Source organism: Pogona vitticeps, chromosome 2, assembly GCF_051106095.1.
Source record: "Pogona vitticeps strain Pit_001003342236 chromosome 2, PviZW2.1, whole genome shotgun sequence".
Taxonomy (NCBI): Eukaryota; Metazoa; Chordata; class Lepidosauria; order Squamata; family Agamidae; genus Pogona; species Pogona vitticeps.
Genome location: NC_135784.1, coordinates 140209091 through 140236130, shown reverse-complemented (window position 1 = coordinate 140236130; position 27040 = coordinate 140209091). Strand labels below are relative to the sequence as shown.

At 43.3% G+C, this 27040-nt stretch overlaps 1 protein-coding gene across 2 annotated transcripts in view; it reads left to right on the top strand.

The window, feature by feature from the left end:
- The window catches only part of DNAH17 (dynein axonemal heavy chain 17), a 128694-nt gene that overhangs the window by 90259 nt on the left and 11395 nt on the right, over positions 1 to 27040 (top strand). Inside the window, exons 56-73 of one of the 2 annotated variants that reach the window (XM_078384260.1) lie at positions 912 to 1145; positions 6162 to 6326; positions 7668 to 7763; positions 8566 to 8783; positions 10073 to 10280; positions 12372 to 12487; positions 13787 to 13979; positions 14730 to 14965; positions 15510 to 15632; positions 17361 to 17565; positions 19244 to 19408; positions 19605 to 19745; positions 20218 to 20388; positions 23172 to 23294; positions 23660 to 23853; positions 25597 to 25745; positions 25863 to 25990; positions 26634 to 26861. In XM_078384260.1, the coding sequence (XP_078240386.1) occupies positions 912 to 1145; positions 6162 to 6326; positions 7668 to 7763; positions 8566 to 8783; positions 10073 to 10280; positions 12372 to 12487; positions 13787 to 13979; positions 14730 to 14965; positions 15510 to 15632; positions 17361 to 17565; positions 19244 to 19408; positions 19605 to 19745; positions 20218 to 20388; positions 23172 to 23294; positions 23660 to 23853; positions 25597 to 25745; positions 25863 to 25990; positions 26634 to 26861 (3093 nt within the window). Of the gene's footprint in view, positions 1 to 911; positions 1146 to 6161; positions 6327 to 7667; positions 7764 to 8565; positions 8784 to 10072; positions 10281 to 12371; positions 12488 to 13786; positions 13980 to 14729; positions 14966 to 15509; positions 15633 to 17360; positions 17566 to 19243; positions 19409 to 19604; positions 19746 to 20217; positions 20389 to 23171; positions 23295 to 23659; positions 23854 to 25596; positions 25746 to 25862; positions 25991 to 26633; positions 26862 to 27040 lie in introns of those variants that run through there. The other variant, XM_078384259.1, reaches the window with a different exon arrangement.

The following is a 27040-nucleotide window of genomic DNA, read 5'->3' as shown; positions in this document are numbered from 1 at the left end:
GGTGGCCATGAAGTCCTGAGCCGCCCCAGTCAAGGGAGCCTCGGCATGAATGTTGAGGTCCCCCAGCACCAACAGCCTGGGAGTCCTCAATACCAGGTCCGAGACTACCTCCGTCAGCTCAGGCAGGGAGACTGTTGGTATGCAGCAGGGTGGGCGGTACACCAACAGAATCCCTAACCTGTCTCGCGAGCCCAACACACAATACAGGCCCTCGAGACCTCCTCTCAAAGGGATAAAAAGCCTGGTCAAGGAGATAGAACTCCTATAGACTATAGCAACTCCCCCTCCCCGACCCTCCGAGCGACCCTGGTGCTGGACTGAGTACCCAGGCGGACACAGCTGGGAGAGGGAAACACCACCCTCCTCTCCCACCCAGGTCTCAGTAATGCACGCCAGGTCAGCCCCCTCATCCAGAATTACATCATGGATGAGGGCAGTTTTATTTTGTACTGACCTGGCGTTCATCAACAGCACCGTGTGGCTCGAGGGTTTGCTGATATGGTCACCTGATACCATCTGGTTGGAAGTAGGACTAGAAGAGAGGATAGATGTAAGATATCTAACCTCTCTTCTCCTACGCGGGCATGTCCTACCCCCACCGCCATTCCTTCCCCTACCCAGCACCACCTCAATGGCTGCCCCCTCCAACACCCTCCCCCCTTCCTGTTCCATTAGATCCACTGTGGGTCTCTTCTTCATTGATGGCAATTAATAACAATTTAAAAACATTTAAAACATATATAAAATAAAATCTTTCTAAAGTCCCTTCTCTTCCCCCCCCCCCGCCATGTGGCTCATGTTAATATGCAGATTAATTACGTACAACGGCAATGTGGCAATGCACATAAATCTGTGATGATTATATGTTGTTTTATAAGAGGTTAATTGGTATCTTTTGGTCTGTCTTGTAGGCTGGTGTTAAGACCTCCATCAGTTTATTTATGGCCTTTGTTCACAAAACTGTCAATGAAATGTCCAAAGTGTACTTGGCCACTGAAAGGCGCTATAATTATACTACTCCAAAGACCTTCCTGGAACAGATCAAACTTTACCAGAACCTGCTTGCTAAAAAAAGAAGGGAGCTAATTGCCAAAATTGAGAGGCTAGAAAATGGTTTGATGAAACTCCAGAGTACTGCCTCACAGGTATGTGTATGAATGAATAAACAGCATTAGCTGTACCATAGTGACGATCATTTCAAAAGCTCTAGCTGGGTTCTTTTGGCAAATACTTACTGAAAAACAAATGAGGATTTGTGAACAGGGTAACTGTTCTGTATTTTGTGTAGTCTTGAAATTCTAATCTGGAATACAGGGTACCCCAAGTTTACTTAATTCCCAGTACCCAATATTTTCTTGCAGGCACTCCTTCCTTCCAGAAGCTGAATTATTTATACACCAGTGAAAGTTTTTGTCCAGCTGAGCAACCACTGCATGTTCTAAACACACTTGATCCATTGTCTAGCACTCCCCAGATGTAACATACTAACTGAAATTTTATGTGAATATGGATGTGCATGTACTTTTTTCTATGTATTAAAAAAAAAAACAGACCAGCTTTTCCTACCTAAACATGGCAGTGAACAAAATTAGAGAGAAAGGGTCTGGAGATACTTTCCTCTCTACGTATTTTGCAGCTCAGAAGCACTCTCCTCAAGCTGCTTTTTCAACCTTGGAAGAGAAGCTCCCTGTAGCTTTCTAGTATCTGGGTTTCTCATGAAAACAGTTGAGGGGCAAGTTGCTTCTCCATGTCTACCTTTTCCACTATGCTCCCCAGCTCACAGCTTGCCCAGGCCAATGTATGATTTTTTTAAAAAAGGGATGGGGGTGTATCATAATGTGTAATTTAAGAGAGTCAGAACTATCAGTAAATTTTTATTCATGTGAAGCAGCTATGTTATGTGCCAAAGTTCCAAATTATGGCAACTTTATGAATTAATTACCTGCAAAAGTCTTGCAAGGCCACAACTCTTTTACTGAGCAATCCATCTCATCTTCTGTCTTCCTTTTTTCTTGCTGCCTTCAACTTTTCCCAGCATTATGGTCTTTTCTAGTGGACCTTGTCTTCTCATGATATGTGCAAAAATACCCTCAACTTCTAGAAAGAGTTCAGAAATAATTTGTTGTAGAATCCACTTACTTGTCTTTCTAACAGTCCATGGTATCTATAAAGCTTTTTCAAAACCAAGTCAATCTATTATTTTTGTGTCAGCGTTCTTCAATATCCAGCTTTCATATCTGTGCACAGTAATAAAAAAATACTGTGGTGTGAATAATCTCAGCCTTGGTCTCTGCCAATACATGTTTACACTGCAAGAGCTTTGCTAGTTCTTTTGCAGCCGCCCTTCTCAGTCGTAGCCTCTCAATTGCTTGGCTGCAGTCTCAGTTTGGATCGATGACTGAACCAAGGTATAAGAAAATCTTTAATTATGTTAATTTCTTTATCATCAACGTTAAAGTCATGTAATTCTTATGTAGTCATTACTTTTTGTCTTCTTAATGTTCAGCTATAATACTGTTTTGCAGTAGTCATTTCAAGTCTTTACTATTTTCTGCCAGTAATATGGTGTCATCTGCAGTTCTTAAATTGTTGATACTTCTTCCACCAATGTACACTATTCCTTGTCCAAATGTGAGCTAGCTGTGAAATAGATATATATTCTTCATATTAATGAAAAAGTTATTGAAATGAAATACAAAATGTTCCCAACTGTAACCCTTCTTTCTCCTATGGTGGAGGGTGACAACTTTACCTTGAGTTGACCCTCCCACTTGCTCTAAGAGACAGGACTTTTTACATCCATCATTTTGTCATGTGAACACCCTCTAGGTCGTTGGGACAGCCCAACCTTCCAGTATAGTCCCTGTCTCCATTTCAATAGGTCATCAGCCAAGCCACCTCCTGACTTAGCTCACTGATAGTTCTCTGTCTTTTTCTCCTTAAAATGGAAAAAAATATGCACACAATTAAAAAAACACACATCCTGCAGTTTATTCTATCCCCAGCCTTCTGCTTCTCTATCTTTTCTCCTTCCTCTGCACCCATACTGAGAAAAGCTTTATTCTAACCTATAAAAGGAGCCTTGTGGCACAGTGGTTAAACTGCAGTATTGCAGCCAAAACTCTGCTCACAACCTGGGTTCAATCCTAGATAGCTGTCTCGAGGTTCACTCGCCTTCCAAGGTCAGTAAATTGAATACAGTACCCAGTTTGCTGGGGGGGGGGCAATGTGTAGCCTGCATAATTAAATTGTAAACTACCCAGAGAGTGCTTTAAGCGTTACGGGTCGGTATATAAGCATCATGTTTTGTATGCTTTATAAAACATGAATGTATTTTCTTCTGAAATTATTTTATATGCTCCAATAGCTGACTTATATTTGCAATTTGCTTTGTAGTGCCCCCTCTTTTTCTGAATCCAGCTTGACCATCTAGCATGTTTCACTCTCTACAAGGTGAAGAAACTTTTTATAGAAAAAACTTTGCTGTAAAAGTTCAGGCATCATTTTGCTTCCATGGAAAAAATAATGTGGTGATCCAATGGCTACTGGACATTTGGGATAGAAGTGTATATAAACTGTTCCCATTCTGTGACCCATTATTTTATTTTCCATATATGGAAGCATATTCTTGTTGAAATGTTGATAAATCCAGGTTTTGTAGCTTGAAATAGCTCTATTGATTTCCCATCTGCTTTTGGTGATTTATTTCTTCCAAGTAATTTAAGAGTAGCTTTCATATTGTTTTCTAAAACTGCAGATTCTTCATCAAAATAATATTTTTCAAAGGAATCTGTCATCCCTGTATTTCTCCTGCATATTTCTTTGGATATTGTTTTCACTTTCTCTTTACTTTGTCCTACTTAGGTAGTATTTTCCCCTGTTGATTTTTCAACATCCATATTCTAGATTTGAATCTTGTTGACTTAGCTACAGTATTATGGAAAAGAACTTTTTCTGAAACTCTCTTCTAGTTCTTAGAAGTTATTGTTCTTTTTCTTTGTATGTGCATATATTTAGGATTCTGACCCTGTGCCTGTCATTCCTTCCTTTTGCTTTTAATATGTCATTTACAATTTTAAGGATCTACTTAGTCATCTACTGAGTATTTTCTTTTAATTACAATCTGTTTGCATTTCTTGCTGGTGACATGTCTGGTTCATGGCCAATCACATTTAACAGTACAAATCTGTTCTATACAAGATCTTTAAATTCTTTTGGAGTGTTGTTTGAATTGTACTTTGTCACTATGATTGCAGCCTTGAGGAACCCATCTGAATTACAGCCATGTAGGGACCCGATTTGAAGTCCAAATTTGGGCCTTGCTAGAATCTGAGCAGCCATGCAAGAAGCCACTTTGGACTATGATTGTCAAGCTGAGACAGGGAAGGTTCACTTTCCTGCCTGTACCATCTCTCCAAAGTTCACCCCACCCCATGCACACAAATATGTCCTTCGTTGCAAAGCAGAGGAAAGCATAGGAGTGAAAGCTAGTATATCTAATCAGAGTCTGTAATGCACACAAAGCAGACCATGTCTTACTGCTCATTCATGTAAGGTGTGTGGCTCAGGTTGATGTGGATTGGAGCTATGATCCCCTAGATCTAGAATGTCTCACTTGAACCATCCATACCTTTTGATTTTTCCTTGAATGTAATCCAAGCCGAGCCTCCACACTATAAGATGTCCTCTTTCTTCTTCTTCCAACACTCCCCTTCTTCCCTCTCATGCCATATCCATTCACAGACCTGTCTCCACTCTTTGGAAAGGAGCCCTGCCCTTTTATGGACAATGACAGAGGGGGAAATTCCTCCCAGAACTCAGATGGAAAGAAAGATGTACTGTAGGATACATGGAAGTAGACCTTAGAGCCATTGATTCTTTTTTTTCCTTGCAGGATGAAATTGTGTGTTATATTAATACCGCAGGCATGAAGCAAATGACAAAATGTAGCTGTGCTGGGGAGAAAAATCCCCAGCACAGCTACGTTTTGCCCTTTGCTTCATCAGAGAGGTAGCCCTGATTTGTGTTGAGGACAATACTCCTACAGATGACACCACAACTGATACCAGGGGCATTCTAACTGTAGGTACACACACCCAGAGCTCCCCACCCCCCAGCCACAAACCCAGGATTGTTTGATACAAAGAAACAGTTTGGGATAATAGATCTGGAAGCTACTAGGCTACACAACAAAATAAGTTCCCAAATGAGGGAAAGTAATCAAGAAGAAGAAGGAAAGAGGAAAGGACTAATTCAAGTCTTTACTAATGGCATGCAGATTTGTTAAAGTATTCCAAATCAATGGGCAACCGAATCACAGCTTAAATAAGAGCAAACAGTAAGTGTGGATTTGCAATGAGATCTTTCTTAGTTGCTCCATCTGATCTGGAGAATGTGCAGGGGTGCTTAGGGTGATCTCTCTAACAGGAGGACAAGATTTATCTCATATATATGGTTTTTTCTTTATTTTTATACACCAACTAACAATGTTTAAGACATTGTGGGTTTCTTTATTTTATAAAAGTTTACTGAGTGTTAGCTATGCTAAATTTTTATCCATGAAATGTTTTTAGACAGAGAAGTTTCACTTGGGGGGGACAAAAGTTCCACACACACACACACTCACACACTTGCTTAAATGTTTGTGCACAGTTTTCTGCTTTTCCCCTGATTTGCGTTCTTGGTACTTCCCCCCCGCCCTTTGAAGTAAAGGTTTCTCTCTGAAGTTATCCACACAGTCAAGGATGAGATAGACAGCATGATGATGTCATGCCATCTCACGGCTAGACAGAAGCAAGTCTTTACCACAATGACAACTGCAGACAAGCAACAGAAGAAAGCAAATCAGTCAGGGGAAGTGGATTATTTTTGCTTATCCTGATTGTACGGAGACTGCTAAATTTTATTGTATGATGTTATGAAACCAAATCAGTGTGAAATCAATGCATACTACCCACATTCTCAATGGGCAAAATATTTGTTAGGTCTGTGGAAATGTCACCAAACAGGACAATGAATTTCACTTTGTATGTGTGCGCTTGTGTGAGTGAATAAGAGAGACAGTGAGAGGTGAATCTTGTCAAACACAAACACACACATTGTTTTGGCTCAGCTTTAGAAGGTTCTTCCCACCTTCCCTCTGGGTACACTTTGTACTGTAGGTTGATGACCTGAAGGCCAAACTGGCTGTACAAGAGCTGGAGCTCAAGCAAAAGAATGAAGATGCCGACAAGCTGATCCAGGTGGTGGGGGTTGAAACAGAGAAAGTGAGCAGGGAGAAAGCAATTGCTGATGAAGAGGAGTTGAAAGTCCAGGTCATTAACACGGTATGTGCCACTTCTGTCACAATAGCTAATTCCCTACGGGAAGCACTGTCTTGCCAGTAGAGCAATCGTGCCATGCTTACCATGGCGCTGTCACACTATGAAAACAAATCAGGAGCTAAATCTGGGTGTTTGGAATCAATTTAAATTCATGTGGTAGTCACATAGTTTTTTTGTTGGGGTGTGCGTCCTGTTTGGACTCGTTTTAATCCTTTGCATTTATGGATTCGTCACCAGCCACCGTCTCTCTTCCCATGTTCCTCAGCAATATGTGTGCGTGAGAACATACTCAGGAGCCCTTCATTGGAGCAGCAGGCAACATCAACACTTGACAAACCCCACCGACACAATTTGTTCTGACAGAGGCATTCATATATGAGGAAATGATTCAAAATAAATCACATTCATAATTGAGTTAAACAGCTCCCTCAAGGCTGTTTAAAATATCCCACTTTCCCACCTAAAATGCACATTTAGCTGAACGTTGTGTAAATGGATATGCTTAAAATAATTTCAAGCATACAAACCCAGGACTTATTTGACATATAATGCACCCTAGGTTTGTTTCACACATATCAACTATGTAGCACAGGCTGGTCCTTAGTGAGCTGCTGCTAGTTCCGGTCCTGTTAGGCAGCACTGCTTCTAGTGAGTGACTGCAATGCAAAAATATATATAAATAAATAAATTTTAAAAAGAAAGAAAAAGATCCATGCCTTTTACATGGGGGGATTGTTTGTAACATTCAAGGCTAACACCATTAACAAGTTTGCCTTAATGCACTTCCATTGACCTTCACTTGCACTTAAAACCTTCTGTCCATTAGTCCCATTGTGTCTGAACTCTGTTGGCACCAAAGTGCTGGAAAATGCAGCACATCACATGCCCGCCCCTCTAAGCCTGCTTGCATGACAGAGCAGAGCCATCCTTGCTTTTAATCTCTTCAGGTCCACCATCTTCTCCATTATTTTGGATTTCTGCACTGCCTGCTTCTCCCTTCTTGGCAGTCATCATAATCTAGCAAGCTTTCTAACTACACAGTTTCTCCACTGCCTACAGCCAGGGTTCTGAAATTGCCCAGTAGGATCATGTTCCCAAATGTACATTTGGTTTTTCACATTGCTTATAAGTGTACTCTCCCTTTCTCAGCATTACTTGTGAAAATGGGCCTCAACAAATGAGAAGAGGATCTTGAAGAAAGTGGGTTTTTCACACACACAAAAACCAGGTTTTTTTTTACAGAGTAAAATATACAACTGTATACTGTATTTGCATAAGTGGTTTTATTAACTATTCACGTCATCTTGGGAATTGCTTCCTCCCGACCACTGCTGCCACCACCAGAATGTATCAGAAAAACAGCGGGCTTGTGAAACTGATCTGGCCAAAGCAGAACCTGCGCTGATAGCTGCTCAGCAAGCACTGGACACACTCAACAAGGTAAGAAGCCCTTGGAAGCCAAGTCTACCTGGCATGCAGGTTATCACCCTGGGCAGTAACTGCTAGTTTAAGTAATCAACAACTTGATAGTCTCATGCCTGCACTAATAATGAGCCTCTGTCATTTTGTTTGTTGTCTGCATCCTTACCTGGTCATGGAGAGGTATATAAATATAGAAGACATGTTTGAATTCCCTGTGTCTGACGAACTGAATTTTAATATATAACAAGTGGAAGTAAATCTGATAGTATTCAAAGCGCCACAATATTTTGCTTTTTCTCTATTTTCTTTTTTTTTTCCTCTTTTCTTTTTCTCTTTCTCCTTCTTTTTTCTCTCTCTTCCATTTGGGGCCTTTTAGCACATTTCTGTGTACTTTATGCTGAAGGTTGATTTGTATCAGGACCATTAATGAAATGCTTGATACCCCTCTCGATAACCGTCTCTAGGTCCTGTATATTTTGCAAATGGAGGATTCCTGATAATATTTGGAAGCTGACCCCAAATTCTTGAAATAGGTACCTGTAAGTCCAAAAGTACTTGACATGACATCCTCACAATCTTGGAGAACTGAAAATCTATAGGGGACCATCTCTAGCTAGAGCCTCTAAGTTTGGGTAGTATTTGTGACAGGTGTCCATTAGATATGCTTCACTTGGGCTCTATGCTCAATGAATATTTGTTACTTTGTTACAGAGTTCTCTGTATATAGCTAGCTAAGTGCCCTAAAGTACACTGGAAGTTCAAAAAATGTGTCTCCCACGTCTGCCTCTTTCCTTCTACCATTTCCTTTCTCTCTTCTTAGAACAACCTGACAGAACTGAAGTCTTTTGGCTCTCCTCCAGAAGCTGTGGTTAATGTGACAGCAGCGGTCATGATCCTTACAGCGCCCGGTGGCAAGATACCAAAGGACAGAAGCTGGAAGGCGGCAAAAGGCATGATGGGCAAAGTGGATACTTTTCTAGATTCTCTGAAGAAATTTGACAAGGAGCACATTCCAGAACCCTGCTTGAAAGCTTTCAAGTAAGAATGTCAGTTCAGAATTTATCCAAGATAGTCCTTTTAGTCCTTTTACTGGATCGGAGTTGAGAAGAAGCAGACTTCCCAGCTAACCTTTCTGAGGGCCTTCTCTGCAAGGTTAAAAGTGGGGTATAAATACCTAGCAAAAGAAAAGCATCAAAAGTTGCTTCTTAGGACAGCACTGCTCCTGTTCCACACCCTGTTGTTGAAAGGAAACAGAAGTGGGGAACTGGGGCTGAATCCGGTTTGTTGTCTGGGGTTTCCCTGATGGCCAGAACTATCTTCCTATGGCACCATTATTTAGTAGTTTCCCAATTATCTATTATTTTCCATTGCAAAGGCAGAAATGCCTCCCCTAAGGTATGTGTTATGTGTTGTCCAGAGAGAACCAACTTAATCATGACTGTAATAGAGTTTTCAAGGTAAGTGAGATATTTAAGCATAGTTTTAACTATGCCAGCCCCCACCTCCATGGCCAAGCCGGGATTCAAAACCAGGACTGCTGAGTCCTAGTCCATCACTCTATCCATGACACCACACTGGATACTTCTTCTAAAGTGTCATTAGTGGATATACTGTATAAGATTTAATCAAAAGTATACCAGTGTTTGCCAGCCCCAACTTTTTGCCACACCCACAGCTACAGTATGGGCTGGAGCACTTTTCTGAACTTGCATTTGGCCTTTGGACTGAAAGAGGTTCTCCAACCTTGCTTTTAAAACAAAACAAGAGGCAAGAAGCAAATTCTTTTCTTTCCTAGATGAGGCGATCGCTTACCCTGCACACATCACCCATATCCATGGGAAAGTGTCTTCTGCCCACAGCCTTTCCTGCTCATGCTACAGCCCTACCAGCAGAGCAAGGAAAGTTATTTTCTTTTTCTTTTTAATGAAGAACTCAGAATCCTTCTGTTAGCTGTACCCACTGGCCATGCTGGCAGGCAAATTCTGGGATCAACAAAACAAACCTTTCCCTATTCTTCTTGGTCAGATCCAATCCAGCATAGTCCACTTCTGTGAAGTAAAGGCAAGGCACGAGAGTATGAGATGGGCAAATGCTCACTATTTCACCCCTGCCCTCTTCCATGGTGTATGACATAGCTAGACTAGAGGTGTGGCCATCCTCCAACATCTCCCTTCCTACTGAATGTTAACATGGGGGTAGCCTTCACTACATCTGTTGTTTGTACCTCTTATGCAGAGGGGATGATAATTCATGGGATTCCTGCGCAGGTCTCTAAGCTGCTTTGGCTTCCTCCGGTGTAACACCCCTTTGTAATCTTCTCTGTGCAGGCCATTCCAAAATGATCCAACTTTTGATCCAGAGTTTATATTGTCTAAGTCCACAGCTGCGGCTGGTTTGTGTTCTTGGTGCCTCAATATTGTTCGCTTCTACGAGGTCTATTGCGATGTTGCACCCAAGCGGCAGGCCCTGGAAGAAGCTAATCAGGAACTGGCAGAGGCACAGGCAAAACTCACAATGATTAAAAACAAGATTGCAGTAAGTACACCATAACCTCCCTTTGATAAGCTGCCAAAGCCCTCGGCATCCTATCCAAGTAAATACCCCTGTTCTGACAGGTTGGCATTTGCCATTGGCACTCAGCGAACAAATCAATTATTTAGATGGGACTAGCAAATTAAGTCACAAGTGACATTTCCCTATGTCTATGCAAATTGAGAGCTGATGCATGAGCCAGTCAGGACAGCTCAGGACAGATGTGACAGCTGAACTCTTTAGATGAAAGAAGAGCTCTGCCGGATCTGGATGAAGCTCCCTTTAGTGCAATACTGTGTCTCCCACAGTGGAAAACCGGGTGCTTGTAGGCATGGTTTTGGGACACAGCTTGTTCAGCATTGCCCCACTGCAAGCAACAGGAAGTGCATCTGTTGAACTATAGTAGGGACAGGGAACTTTGTGGGGATTTGATAAAACTAGCAAAATTAGTTGGAAGTATGTGTACGTAGCAACTGCCCTACATGGCCGGTTAAAGGCAGTATTGGATAGTTGAAGCAAAGGTCTTTCTCAGCTTACGGTAAGAGCAAAACAAGGTTATTTTTTACTAGTCCGCTTTCATATATAGAAACGCATTTAGTTTCGACCTTGGCTCAACTAGTTAACTTATTGCTCATCTGGTGAGGCATCTTTGCAGGAGAAACAACTCCAGAAGCTCATCTGTCAACCTCCTTGCTCCATCCAACACAGGGGATGGAGACAGAGAAGTGGGAAGGAGTCTTACATGCCATAGAGTGGCTAAAATAGAATAGACGGTTCTTATTATTTAACCGTTCCCTCCTTCCTTGCAGTTATCGCACGCAAGGTTATAAATAATATATCCAACACTTTGGAGGAGACAAACTCCAACTCCTCCAGCAGCCCTGCCCCTCAAGTCTTCTAGCTCCTGTCCAAAGAGGTGGGTGGAATTCTTCCATCTGGCATGACATTCGGGGAGTGGTTGCATTCTTGCAAGCTCCCGCAGTTGAAGGAGGCCCACAGGAAGTGAAATGGCCTCCCCAATTGAAGCCCCAATCTAGACAGCACCTTGGTTAGGACAACGTTTTCTTCCTTTGAGGGGAAATGCTGGAGGAGCCAAAGTGACTCAACCGCCCGCTAAGTTTCCATCCAAGGATTCAGGGCCAAACTATGCATTATAGGTGGCAGCTGTTGGAAGAGAGTTTTCCTTAAGTGCTGAAAGCTGAGCGGTTGTCACAGCAGGAGCTTTTCACACCTGCTGCAGTTTGTAAGTTAGCTTGGTTTTGTTTTCCACCTGGCCTCCAGCATTTAAATCATTTATAATCTGATTTCCCAGACACAAATCAATGTGCTCAAATAAATGATATTATTCCATCTGCCAATGATGACTTTGTTGGTAACAATTGGTTTGCCACCCGCTCATAGAATATCTGCCTGAATCAGGTCTCTGGAACAGCAATGAGCTTGAGCTTCTAATTACTGTGCCTGTGCCGTGTATAGTTTGGCCCTCAGAAAATGCTTGGAAATGAGGATGCAAATAAATTATTTGCAAGGTATGCATACTCTTTATGACAGATGGGCAATAAATTTGTTATGTATTGAAATGAGAAGTTAAGAAATGGAACACACTCTTTTGCTTTTTATGTACATTTATAGAAACCTATTAACTTTTTCCCTCACTCTCTTATTTTCTTTTAATATTAATTTTTTGGGAACAGGGAGGGAAATGCCTGGAAGTGCTTGTCATGCATGCAGCCATTTTTACTGCATCCTCACTTTTCCTGGGTAGGGGAAAAAAAAGAGAAGTGGAGGGAACATCATTTTGAAGTGCCTGTGTCCTTGGGAAGGGTATGGCCTTCTTTGACCTTCTCCATGCAAGGAAGAACAAAGCAACGGAGTCCCAGCCTCACGGTTGCAGAGGGTAGTTGCTTTCTTAACCAATTTACCTTCTGAAGGAGTAGGGCTTTGAGATGGAGAGAGGTGTTGTCCCAAATCTGAGAGCCAGTACAATGGGCCCGATGTGTCCCTTAAGCCACAAGCTGGTTCCCCACCTCTCTTCTAGACTGAGCAAGCCTTAAGGATTGTCATAAAAGTAACTGCAAACTTATCGCTTTCAAGGATCTAAATGCCAACTTGGCCAATCTAACTGCTGAGTTTGAAAAAGCCACTGCTGAAAAAATCAAGTGCCAGCAAGAGGCTGATGCGACTAACAGAGTCATTTCATTGGCTAACAGGTACAAAGCTCGTTAAATTCTGTCCAATGGTGTTGATTATTGGCTTGGCTTATTTCTGCTGTGATTCCGTATTTTACTGGAAGTCAAAAACCTTCATACAGAAAATTCATGACAGATTTTGTGTTTAAACAAAAAATGAAATGCAGCTGGGAGTGGACTGCCAGATTCCTTAAGAAATGAGTGAGCAAAGTAAGGGGGGCTAGGTTTTACCACCATCTCATTTTCCCAATAAAAATCTGCACGCACACACATGTGATGAGAATATAAATGGCAAAGGTGGGAGGCAGTGGATTGGGGAATTCTTGAGATCTTTGGGTGAAAAGCAAGAGATTAATAAATACATTTCAGAAATTGTTCTATGGCGTTAAAAATAATAATCCAGATACAAGCCCCCAGCTATGGATCTCCTCTTTAATGAGTAATTTGGCTCCCTGACAGCCAATATTTCATATCTCTACATATTTCTAAACTTCTAAGGAGCAGAACAGGATTAGCATCCTAGTTACAACAAAGGCAAACATTTGCATCTGTCAGAATGACTAAATTGAACATTCAGCCTTGACTAATAAATAAATAAATAAATAAATAATCACTTACTGTATTGCTTTGTACACCTGAAGTCTCCGAGTGCAAATCCTCTTTGTGTCAGGTCACGGGGCGCTTACTGGCAATTTGCAGTATATCTGTTTGTTTACACACATGCAACCTAAACATAGGCTCACTGCTTGACATTCTAAGAAATGTTTCCAAGATCAGTCCCCCCCCCATGAGACTTCAGTGACAACCACTCCCTGAAGGGCTTAGAGGAGGGGGTTCTCTGCTCCACCCCCCAAACTTTCTAGCTCTCCAACCATACAAACTGCTTCCGATTATAGGCTGCTTTCTCTTTTCCTACAAGCACTATAGTCATCCCATCCCACACCTGCAGGGAGGGAAGAGGGATTCTAGCCCTGACTCCAAAATAGCTCTCTCTCATTCATTCCAGAAGAGTCATGTGACTGAGAGTGACCACCTTAGCAAAAGGAAGCCAATTGCCTAATATTTATTACAGCACTTTTCATTTTATCACTTTTTTATTCATCATTTTGCTGTCCATCCACAGAAAAAGGGATTGGGAAACTACTTTTGACTACTTTGTACCTGGAAGACCCTGTAAAGGGTCACTAGAAGTTGGGATCAACTTGATGGTGAACAATTAGTAATTGTTAGTTGACAGGCTTAGCAGCAAGACTAGATTGACTTGGGTCATTCTGAGCTATGCTAACTAAATTAATCTTTCTTTTTGAAATGCTTCTTAAGACTTGTTGGTGGACTAGCATCAGAAAATGTGCGTTGGGCTGAGTCTGTGGAAAATTTCCGTGAACAGGAAAAAACTTTGTGTGGTGATGTGCTCCTGATTACTGCATTTGTTTCCTACGTTGGCTACTTTACCAAAAAATACAGAACTGAGCTGCTGGACAAGTTCTGGGCTCCTTACTTACAACAGCTAAAGGTAAGTCTGTTCATCACTAGGATAGTAATTGTACATCTCTGGCTTAACCTTCGAAACATCCACCATGAGATGGGTATTTGGGAATGCATGTTGCATTCTGACAAGCTCCAGAATCTGGGGAAATTGTTCTTAGACTACAACTGCCATCATCCATCAATCAGCATGGCAACTGTATTCCAAAAAGTTGTAGTACAGAAATGTAACTTTTTGAAGACATGATACTCCTACCCCTCTCGCATTGTTAGGAATTTAAATGCTCAGTCCAAAGACACTTTAAAGATACAAATGGATCCATTTCAGGCTGTTCTCCGCATTAAATACACGAGAAGTAAATCCTATGGGGTTCATTATTTTCTTACATTAAAAATACATATAACTCATCTTTTTTGAAACTTCTAGAAAAAAAAATTGTCAGCAACAAAGGAGAGCACAAAAAACAGTCACAGCAGAAAGAAAAATGCATCAGAGATAAAACACCTGGAAGTATAAAAGAGTCTTTGCCTGCCTGGTGTCTTAAAGACTTTGCTGTGAGATGGCAGTTGTGTCGCCCTATGGAGAGGGGAAATGTCAGAGACAGAACAGCATCCTGAAAACCCAGAACCTTCACACCTTGCCCACTTCTGTTTTTAACCTCTGTTGTGAATTTATTAAGTTGCCTGGAGTTTACCTTTGAGTTACTGTAGCCAGGCATACAGTTCTGTACCAGCCAGGGATAGGCTGTGCATTTCAGAGAGACTCTTTTCCCCCCAGGTCCCAATTCCCATCACTCCTGGGCTGGATCCTTTGAGTCTCCTAACAGATGACGCAGATATAGCAACATGGAACAACCAGGGTCTCCCCAGTGACCGCATGTCAACAGAAAATGCAACTATCCTATGCAATACAGAACGTTGGCCGCTTATTATAGATGCCCAGCTCCAGGGGATCAAGTGGATCAAGAACAAACATGGAGCAGACCTGAAGGCCATTCGGCTTGGACAGAAAAGGTTGTGCCGTAGCTACTCTTTCTATTCTTTTGATTGTGTTCCCCACAAAGAATTGCTTAGAGATCCAAAAGCAAAGTTAGTTGTGCTCCCAAGGCATTACATTTCATCAGACCTTCTCACACCCAGCAGTTGGGATCTAGATCTGGGACTGTCCATCTAGACTGCACCCTCCTGACCAGGGCAGCCCCTCCAAGGCAAAGGATACATGAAATGGGGAGACCTTGGTCCATGGCATGGGTGCATGTATGGGGAGATTCATTAGAACAGGACAGGAAGACACCTTATTTCCACATATCCTAAATCCAAGCCCTTGTTCTGTATATTTGACAACAAGCCACATTGGTGCAGACCCCATTCCAGTGCTAATTAAAAGAGGTAGCCCCACCCTGGATTTCAGTCATCCCCCAAAGCTTTTGTGTCTCTGAGCATCAGAGTTTGTGAAAAAATATGGTCCGTCATAGTCCTTCAGTATGATAAAAGAAAAAAGGTGTGTGTTCTGAAAGACCATGCAGCATACTTAAGGGAATCTTCTCCAATTCTGTAGCTATCTAGACATCATTGAACAAGCTGTTTCAGTTGGAGACACTCTGCTCATTGAGAACATTGGGGAGACAGTGGAGCCTGTGCTGGATCCTCTGCTGGGTCGAAACACCATCAAGAAAGGGAGGTAAGTTTGTTCGTAGCCACAAGCCTCAGTTGTTTGAAAGAGGAGCTTCTTGGTAACCCCATGAGTTTTAGTGGGTTGCTGCTGAGCAGGTGCACTGACTGTGCATTCTGTTTCTCCCTTTTGCATGGTCAGAAGGAAGTGCAGAATGTCCCGTGGATTTCCACTGACCTGCATCTTTGTCACTCAGGGGCTTCCAGACGAGTAGCATTAGCACACCAGCCCTGCATCTTTGTACTAGGAAAGAGGTCGTGCTGATTTCTAGATGCCGATGAATAATTCTAATTGCAAGAATCATTTCCAACACCAAGGGCTGGATTTCTTGTGCCTAGCGTTTAGATGAGTTCAAAATTACAAGCACATGGCTATACCACTGGTTCTTAACCTTGGGTTACTCAGGAGTTTTGGACTGCAACTCCCAGAAGCCTTCACCACCAACTGTGCTGGCTGGGGTTTCTGGGAGTTGCAGTTCAAAAACATCCGAGTAACAAAGGTTAAGAACCACTGGGCTATACCTTCCTTTCTGGCATGTGTGTATTTGCACAAATGGGCCAGCATCCTGTTGCGTTATGCAGTGACAGACAAGCGATCAGTGAAGCCACCCCTTTGCATGCTGGGTCTTTTATCCCTTGCGAGACTGGTTTTGCAACCAATTGCTTAATTAGTTGTGCAACGGGGCCCTGCTGAGATGGGGAAACATTTATGCAATTGCCCTTACGCTTCAAATAGGAAGAGTGGCCATGGAAATGTGCACTTTGCTTTTGCTCAGAACTTGCCCAACTTTACCAATTTGTCTATTTTCCCACCGAGGTGTGTATAGATTGCCATTCTGTGGTGCCATTTGGAGGGCAGAAGGACAGAAGTCCTTATTCCTTTATTCCCTCCTCTCCCCCATGTTTCCAGCTACTTATGATCATTCCCTCAGGAATATCTAATCCAAGAGGGGGAAAACAAATAGTCTTTTAACATGCACTGTTTTTCTTCATTGTTCAAGCACTTTGAATATATCTAAAAATAGGATTTTGGTCCTTGCTGCTCTTTTGCATATATTCCAACACTTAGAATAGATTTTTTTTAAAGGGGGGGGAGAGATACCGATTATTGCTGTGAATTCAGTTTGAGTAATTCTGCAGCCCTGTCGAGAAATGTGATGCATTGAGTGTAGCTATGGGTTTGATGTCAATTTGGCTTTTGTAACTCCATCTTATCGGAACCTGGAATTTCTAGTCTGGTGAAGTATTGAAGATTCTCTGCTAGGGAGCTCCTCTGTACTATACCTCTCTAGCAGAAAATTCTTGCTACTTCATCAGACTAGATGTCTCAAGATTTTGCAAGATGGAGTCTTGGCAATGATGTCAGACTACCTGGTGTAACTGCAGCATAGATACATTCTTTGTTCTAAACTTTATTTCCTGATGTTCCATTTCAGTAGTCAGACTTCAGCTTCTCAGATAATGTCTCTCATTAACAACTGTCTTGCCCAGTCTCAAGGCCCTTTTGCCAGTTTGTTACTAGAGGAAAGCATGTACGGCTTGAATTCTTGCTATATTTTTACCAATATTTTCCTGAGAAACATTAGTAGGACATTGAATCCACACTAAAATAAAAGAAAGGTAAAGTGACCCTGATCGTTTGCTGCTGATAACTGTGACCTCATTCACAGGCAGACTTGGGAACGGCTGTACTCATTTGTTTAGTTTTCTCATGGCTTCTCAAAACTCTGTTCCTCAGGTACATACGGATAGGAGACAAGGAGGTAGAGTATCACCCCAACTTTCACCTCATCCTGCACACCAAGTATTTCAACCCTCACTACAAGCCAGAGATGCAGGCCCAGTGCACTTTGATCAACTTTCTAGTCACCAGGGATGGGCTGGAGGACCAGCTTTTAGCTGCTGTGGTGGCTAAAGAAAGACCTGACCTGGAAGAACTGAAGGTAAAGGCTTTGCAATCTGGTGAAGAAGCTGCTTTGCAGAGTCTGTAGTGGCCGTCCTTTGTCTATAACTATAATTAGAGCAAAGCAAGTAGTAAAGCTGCCATTTAGATTTCAGATGGACATATTTATGAAGAGAAAGCAAAGGCTAAGTATATTAGAAAGAGTAAAGAACTGATTCGTACGCCGATATAGCCTTCATATCTAGCACAGGTGATGTAGAAATGAAGGCATTCAAAACATGAAATGTTGTCAGAGAGAAGCCGGTACTTGCTAAGGAGGTGAGAGACGAGGGTTGTAGCGGAGGCTGTGGGGGAAAGTCTAGCACAAAAGATGGGACTCGGGCCTGTAAGACGGACACAAGCCCCATGCCTATAGCTGCATTCGCAACCCATCCTCAGTGCCTCTCTGAGGTGTTAGCAATGGTCATGCCTTAGCTGTATGTTACAGAGGGCTTTTGATAATGCAGGGATGTTGGCAAATTCTCGGGCCTGAGTCCTGAGTCGCAAATCTGAGTCCAAATCCTAAGCCTCGAGTCGAGATTCCTTTGCCCTGCCCCCTGAGGCTTGGGATGTGGGACTGGGACCCAAAGACTCAAGATGACATGCAGCGTAGCTGATAGGCAGCACCGTGAGCAGAGAGTGGGGGTAGACTTCCTTTCTGGAATGGGGCCCCTGCCTTTGTGCAGGCCCACTGATCAGCTGGGCAGCAGGTGAGTGGTGGAGGCAGAAGGCCCTTGGCTCCAAGAAGGGAAGCCTAGCCTGCTGCCTCTGAAGATGGCTGCTACTGAGGAGAAGGTAAGAGCCCATCACACACACACACACACACACACACACACACACACACACACACACACACACACACACACACACACACACACACACACACACACACACACACACACACACACACACACACACACACACACACACACACACACACACACCAGCCCCCCCCACCTGTTCCTGCTGCTGCCATGCTGCCTTCCAGGCCTGCACAGATGGTGGGCCTGGAAGGGAAGCCGGGCAGGCCCGTTATTACCAGAGCAGCCCCTTGTCTTTGGGGATGTGCCAGCTTGCCTGGGCCAACAAAGTCAGCTAGCTCTGGGAACGGATGTCCAGTCTGCTGCTTTTGAAGATGGTGTTGAAAGTGGCTATGACCCCAGCAGGTAGGCCAGTGGGGGCAGGAAAGGCCCATATGGAGTCAACCACGTGACTCAGACCAACGAGTCCAAGTCACGAGTTGAATCTCAAGTCCCCAACAAAACCCGCAAGTTGAGTCCAAGTCAAGTTGCCAGTGGAACTCAAGGCAGACTTGCTTGAGTCCCCATCACTGGAATCATGTGTGAGAACATCAGTGAAGGGAGGCAGCTGACTAAGGTTGTTCATTATCCACTTGTTCGTGTCTGAGAAGGTCCCTGCCCTTATGACTTCCTTGAGCAAGCAGAGAATAGAGAGCTTCAGGTCTGTGAGCATCTTGCCTTTTTTAGTTTTGAAAAATGACATTCCCAGGAACAGCCAAGAGAACAGATGCAGCTGTTAATTTTAGAGAGGCTCCTTTTTTGTTCACCAGCTTCTTAGTGCATCCCAAGTGTGAATACTAATTACCTTCAGGAGAAAGAGAGAGAGAAGCAGCATTCAGCCATTTCTCATCCTCCACCCTTTGCTCTTTATTGGCATAGGCTACCCTCACCAAGCAGCAGAATGAATTTAAGATCATCTTGAAAGAACTGGAGGACTCCTTGCTAGCTAGACTTTCTGCTGCATCAGGAAACTTCCTTGGGGACACAGCCTTGGTGGAGAACCTAGAGACAACCAAGCGTACAGCTAACGAGATTGAAGAAAAGGTGTGTGAGATGCCCCCAGCCTTTGCTGTGCTACTGTGATCTATAGCACAGTACAGAGGGCTTGCCAGAATCCCTAGCAAAAGTGGATGAGATCTATCACCCCATCAGAAAGAGGGAAGGCCTGGAGAGGTTCCTTCTGGATTTTCTGTCTATGAAGCTCTGTCAGGTGACATGTGAAATGTTGCTTGTTTTTTAGGTGAAGGAGGCTAAAATTACTGAAGTGAGAATTAATGAAGCCAGAGAAAACTACAGGCCAGCTGCAGAAAGAGCATCCTTGTTGTATTTCATATTAAATGACCTCAACAAAATCAATCCCATCTATCAGTTTTCCCTAAAGGTAATTAATGATGTAGCAGGCTACTTGGATGGGTCATTGATTACATTTGTGCAGGAGAATCATCACTCTTCTCTTGGCACAGAATTTTTTTAGTCAGTCATAGCCTTCTAGTCCATTAATCTTAATAGGTTGCTTGTGTGGTAAGGGTGAATAATCCTCCTAATATGGTGGAATCTGGTAGGAAAACTTCTGCAGTATCACTGCTGTACTATGGCGATCTAGCCGATAGAGTGAAGGCTAACTGAGGACCAGAGAGAAACAACTTGTCACAAGGTCATATTGAAAGATCTTACCAAAAGATTTGAATCTTGATGTCTGTGCTACACTAGAACCCTTGTGTGGGGTGATCTGGTCTTTAAACTAAGATATCCCCCTTGTGCTTTTATAGAATATTAAGCTGTGCAGCCATTTTAACAGACGCACACACACACACCCCACCTTGGGGCTGTGCTTTTACTTCTTTTCCAACCAGGCATTCAACGTGGTCTTTGAGAAAGCCATTCAACGTACTCTTCCAGCCGATGATGTGAAACAAAGAGTGATCAACCTAACGGATGAGATCACATATTCAGTCTACATGTATACAGCGCGGGGACTTTTTGAGAGAGACAAGCTTATTTTTCTAGCCCAAGTTGCCTTTCAGGTAAGAGGATAAATGCTGGGACTAAAGAACTGATGGTGTGTTTGTTCTTTTCTTCATATGTGGAGTCAGTCAGCCTCACTGCTCCTGGGTGGGAGCCACATTACAATTGTAGGGAAACAATAGCATGTGCCACCTTTTATTGTAGCTGAAACATAATAAGTTACTATCTGAGCAAACAAGGACCGTTGTAAAATAAGTTGTGGGAACGTTCATAGCATGACTGAGCAAGCAACCTAGGTGGGTCCAGAGCTGGTTCTTCTTTCTCTAGAGTGCTTCTTAAAACCACTCCGGTTGCCAGAAATAGCAAGAAATGAGAGTGGGGCACCTCATGCAGCCCTAGGGCTGAACTCTGCTTACCCATATCTCATTTCTTGGCATTTCTGGCATTACCCATGCCCCACTCTCGTTGCTTGGCATTTCTTTTTTGGGAAAAGTCCCGACTGCCAGTAGGCAGGAAGAAAGAAAGAAAGAGAAAACAGTCTTGTTTTTACTGTATTTCTTCCTGCCATGGGTGGGGAGAGGGGCTTGTGGCATTTTCTCTATGTGCCAAAAATATTTGGCTGTCTTTAGGTGTTGTGCCAAAAAAAAAAAAAGAAAGAAAAGAAAAGAAAAGAAAAGAAAAAAGGTGGGAGGGGGGAGAATGTCTTGGGAACGTCCAACATGTTTCAGCCTTCTGTTAATTTGGGGACCTTCCCAGGGGCTGGAAGTTGAAAGTTGCATATTACACAACAGCAAACAGAACAGTTACAGTGCAGTCACATCATTCACATTGCCTGGAGGCCTGTCTAAAATGACTTACCATGTTAAAACAAAGTCTATATGAGGAATTACCAGGAAATGAGGAATAGTTGAGAGCTACCATTTTTGCAAATTTTATATTAGAACAGATGTTAATTGCGGTCTTTAAGTAAAGCTCATTTAGGTCAATGGAAGAGATCTCCCCCCCCCCCCAAGCCCCTTTCTTTTGATGAATGCTTGCTAGTTCGGGTTTATCTGTGGTGTTTTTCCTGCTGGTTGAATATTGAATGGAATAACACAGCTATTCTGAAGAGTTTCCAGACAGACTGGTGCAACAACCGTCTGTTTCTGAGAAACAGGGTTGAAGGTACTAAGATAAAGCAGGAGGAACTTGTTAAACAATACAACAGTTTCAAAGAGGAGCAAATTGCATGCCTCCACTCTTTTCAGATACTGTTGTGCACAAAGGATCTATAGAACTTTGAATGTTTTAATGTTCAAGGATAATGAATAGCTCACAAGAAAATGGAGTGCTGTTTTAAACAAATGCTCATAAGATTGCATGATTCTAGTGAAAATAAACATCTCATCTCAGTCATGGGGAGTTATATGAAAAATACACAAGAACTGAGACTTTGGAGGGAGATGTCTTCTCTGCCTTATGGGTGGAATGCCTGCCAGTTAGCTGGTTTTCAGTACTATACTGTATTTTAATACATGGGATGCTGTTTTTTTGGTCTCCTTAAGTGTGAAGGGCTCCCAGATAAATCAGGGGTTAGGATGTCACCCTTGCCTTCCACCCCAACCATTCTCTGAGGGATTCCCTCCTGGACTACCTTACCCCTGGATGGTGGCTATGCTGCCAGTGGTGAGGCTACCCACCCCACCAGATCTCCAGTGAAAGTGGAGGAGGAGAGGATGGCTGGGCAGGTTTGCTTGGAGGGATCAGAAGGCTAAGAATGCACACAAGGACAAGAGAGGGGGTCAAGGACTGAAGGTTCTGGGAAGAAGAGGTCTAGAGATTATAAAAGGGAGGTAGAGAAGAAGTGAAGAGGGACTGGACTGGCATCAGCAGGTTAGAGGGTGGAACACAGGAAAGAAGAAAAGGCTGAACGGGAGGTGGAAGCACTGGAGCAGCCCCAACTGGAACCACCCAAAGAGGTTCTAGAAGTGGCCAGTTTTAGAAGGTCAAGGGACAGGATTGCCCAAAGAAGATCCTGCCAGCAGAACCAGTCCCACCGACACCAACTTCAATCCTGCTGAAGGCAGACAGTTTAATCATCTCCAGCAATCAGAAACAGAAATCTGTGCCATCCAACGCACAACCACCTCCTCACAGAGTAGAGGACAGAGGTGGGGACAATTTTAAGCCTTGAAGTTATAACATTGCCTCATTGTAAAAAACTTGAATTTCAAGTGAAACCTGACTCTTGCCTCTTACGTTGAGACCACTGGACTTTTTTGGAGCCCCCTTTCTCTATGGAAGACCTGGAGGCATACACACAAAGGCACCAAAATATATTGGGCCAGCTCAGGAAAAAAATAGTAGCAAGAAGTAGTTGAGGGAGACAAAACTACATAAATAAAAAAGCAACTGGAGTATTGGGGAAATACAGAAGATGAGAGCAGAGAGGACAGGGGAAATGCAACAATAAGTCTAATAGTAAAAAGGGAAGATTAGGCAGCAGACTCTACCAAGGTCAAGGTCAAAACTAGGAGGCTGAGCTAGCATTACTAAAACCACCTTCATCACTGGAGACACAATTAGTTGCTCCTTTGGTCAGTCATCACCTCCTTCTAGGTTGACGTCTGCAATATCTGTTGAGGATCGGCCTACCAGCATGTACAGTCTACATTTGGACTTACAAGACTACCTGAGGCCAGACTACCTGAGGGTGGAATCTCTACCCTTGCCTTTGGGTTCTCTTTCTCCTGCCATCAGGAGGGCTAATAAATTCAGGAGAAGAACCGTAGCAGCTGTTCTACCAACGACTGCCATGGGTAGTGGGGTGAATAGTCCTAACATTTCATCCCTTCATCCCTAGGTCTTGCTGGTGAAGAAAGAAGTAAATCCGGTAGAACTCGACTTTCTCCTGCGCTTTCCCTTTAAAGCTGGATTGACGTCCCCAGTGGATTTCCTGTTAGGGCAAGGATGGGGTGGAATAAAGGTTGGTTTGGAAGCACAAACGTTGTCGTTGGGCTGCACCTCCCCTCATTCTTCCTCATTGGGGACACAAAGGGAGCAGGTTGAAGACCACAAAACCCTCCACCTGCTCCTCGCCTTTCCAATTGAGAACATGAGCTGTATGTCAGGAGCATGTACATGTTATGAGGCGATGAGGGTGTTTTCAGGAGGGCTTTAATAGGCTAAATTAGGCCCATGAGCTGGATTTTTGTTCCCCCAACCATTAGCTGACATGTCAGGATCACGTACAGCACTCCTGGGTGTCGGGGGCAAACATTTGGCCCATCAACCTTCCAAAGTATCCCACGTCTGTTTTGTACCCACTATCTTCTGTTACACTATTCTCAGGTGCTTTCTGAGATGGATGAGTTCAAAAATTTAGACAGCGACATTGAAGGTTCTGCTAAGCGGTGGAAAAAGTTTGTAGAGTCTGAGACCCCGGAGAAGGAAGTATTCCCTAAGGAGTGGAAGAACAAGACGGCTCTGCAGAAGCTGTGCATGATGCGCTGCATGAGGCCAGACCGCATGACCTACGCCGTCAAGTAGGTGCCACCCTTTTTGGTGCATGGAGGTTGGGAGGTCAGTGAGACTGGGATTGGTGTCCATGGGGACAGCTCACAATGATTGAAACAAGTTATTAGGGGGGAAAAAACTCCAATAAATTACAAGGTTAAAACGCAATTAAACATGCAGTACTAATCCAAAGGCTATACGTTAATCATGCATTCATTACTACAAAGCCTTTAAAACTTTGAAAGCATGCTGAAAAGAATGAGGATTCCAGCATCTAGGAGTGAAGAGGTAGGCTGACTGTTGAGCAGAGGATGAAAAGGAGGGGGGCAGCCTAACTTCCCAAGGGAGGAGAGCATTCCACAATCTGGGAGCAGCTGCAGGGAAGGCCCTCTCTCGTGACCCCCTCCGATGCACCTGTGACAGCAAGGAGACTGACAAAAGGGTCTCCTCTGAAGGATTGTATGGGGAGAGGGTTGTGCTGGTGACTACCGTATAAATCCTGACTAGTCACTATCCTTTGGGCTCAGCCTCCCTCCTAAACTGGCAGAAACCATATGACAAAAATGGTGTGACAGACCCTTATCTACAAGTCCGACAGCTGGCATATCCCTTCTACCTACAGCCCTGCCCATGAGCACAGAGGGCTCCAGTAAGATCTATCAGGGAGAGCATACAGCCCCATTCTTTGTTGGCCATCAGCAGTTCTGGCAAGCTAGAACTACTGTGGGAAAACAAGAGTATAGATATGGTGGGGCATTCTCTTCTACACACAAAAAATAGGGATTTCACTTTATTTATTCATTGGATTTTACATCTCCGTTTTATGGAGTTATCAAAAGGCAATTACCATGTTTGGCACACTCTGGGAGGCATTTTCTTTTGTACTGACTGTCAGTAGTTGTCCCATATCACTGGAATCGTAACCAAAAAAGGGAAAAAAAGGAAGAAAAGCCACTTGTAGAAATGTTTTTTAAAAGTTTTCTATTTCTCTGTGTGCATTACTGTGACCTAAAAGGAAGGAGGCAGATAAGGGATAAGATTAACAGGAAGAGAAAAGGGGAAAGCAGCAGAATGGTTTTGATGGGGTGGGTGAGAAACAAGATTTCCATCTTCATCTTCATCACCATCATCACAAAGCAGCTGTTTCCCTCTCTCCAAAGCTCAAAATGGGTGAAGGGAGGCATGAAGTGCAGGATTTTTAATGGGCAGGATTTTTCTCCTTCACATTGATAAGACTCTTGGAGTTATAACTTAAATCTAAACACCCATTTAAAATTAATACATAGATTAAAAACATTAGTTTAATATGTGACAGTTTCTCACAGATTTTCCATTCTGGGGGCTGCTGCAGCAAAAACAATAAATGCTTTAGTAAGGTCTTAAAAGACTAATGGAATCTCTGCTGTAAGCTTCCTTGAGCTGCCCTTGGCGTTTCATGACTTGGCCTACAGTCCATGAAAGCAGATGCCAAATAGCACTTGTAGGCTTGAAAGAGCCATTAGGGTCACAGGTGTCTTTGTGATTTTAATACAGAGGGCATTGATAGCTTTGTTTTAAGAATGCAATCTGTTGTGCAAGTCTACTCAACAATAAGACATACTGAGGGGAGCCAGTAATCCTTCCAAGTAAGCGTGCACAGGTTTGCTGCCCAAAGCTGTTCAAGAGTGGCCAAACTGGTTAGTTATTTTATGGATCACCTTTAATATCATTAATTGGCAGTAATCTCCAGCAATCCATTCTGCCTGTCACCTGCCCAAATATACCTTTTTTAGGAACTTTGTGGAGGAGAAAATGGGAAGTAAATTTGTTGAAGGCCGGAGTGTTGAATTCTCCAAGTCATATGAAGAAAGCAGTCAGTCTACCCCGATATTTTTCATTCTGTCTCCTGGAGTTGATCCCCTGAAAGACGTTGAAGCTCTAGGTAAGTTGGTAACCCTTATCTAGCAAGCGCACCCTCTGCCAATGCACAGGGAGAAAGAAAGCTTTAATGAATCACAGACAATGAAATAAAACTTTCCAATTTTAATAATTTTGTTAGGGCAAAAGCTTGGCTTCACCATAGACAATGGGAAAATACACAACGTGTCTCTTGGCCAAGGACAGGAGGTTGTGGCAGAAAGCGCTCTGGACGTAGCTGCAGAAGAGGGACACTGGGTCATCCTTCAGGTATTAAATTGCAACAAGATTCTTGTTTATCCATTGCATAAGCTGCATGCTTCCTTTGCACTTGGGACTTAAATAATTTCTTAGTAAGTGAACAATTTTCAGTAGATACATGTGAAGATGCACAAACACTCTGTGGTATTATCCAGAAATAAGCCACAGCAACTAATCCCTCAAGCATACACTGGCATCCTGTTTTGACGGAAAAGTAGAATTCTGAGATGGGACACATATTCCTCACTTAACAGTGAGAATCTCACCACTTCCGTAGGTGCACTACTTGTATGAGTTGAATGCAGATTTAGGTGCATGTAGCCAGGCCGAAAGGAGCCGACTTCCTTTTTCCCTCTTGCCCATGGAAATCCTTCTGCCACCTTCTCCCACTGTGTTGCACAGAATCAAGCAGGTCCGCCGTGCACAACAACCACTGCAGAAGGCATCAGTGAGACCCCACCCAATTACTGGATGACGGTGATGTGAGGCAAGGGAAAAGCAATTTAAAGAAGGATTCCTCTCCTACCAGCAGTTGGATGTCTTCATAGTTGTTCTCACTCCAGCTGCAGCTAAAGAGGGTTCAGAGCTGGGAATGGAAAGAGAGGTTAAACCTCATTAGCAGCAAATAACATGTACCTTATGTACCTTATAGAATATACATCTGGTAGCCAAGTGGCTGAGCACACTGGACAAGAAAGTAGAACGGTACAGCACTGGGAGCCATGATGACTATCGCGTATTCATGAGCGCTGAGCCAGCTCCCTCTCCAGATGCACATATTATTCCTCAAGGCCTCCTGGAAAATGCCATTAAAATCACCAATGAGCCTCCAACAGGCATGTATGCCAACTTACACAAAGCGCTGGATCTTTTTACACAGGTAAGGAGGCTCCCACTGGCTGTCTAGCCCAGTGAATTAGATGTCTGACTGCAGAGCCAGAGGCTGGGTATTGAGTTCATCACTGTGTGTCCCAGGGAAGAGCCAACCTGTATAGCCCTGAGCAGACTGCACAGCTCCCCTGTGCCCCAAGGGGGGGAAAAAAGTAAATTACTCCTGTT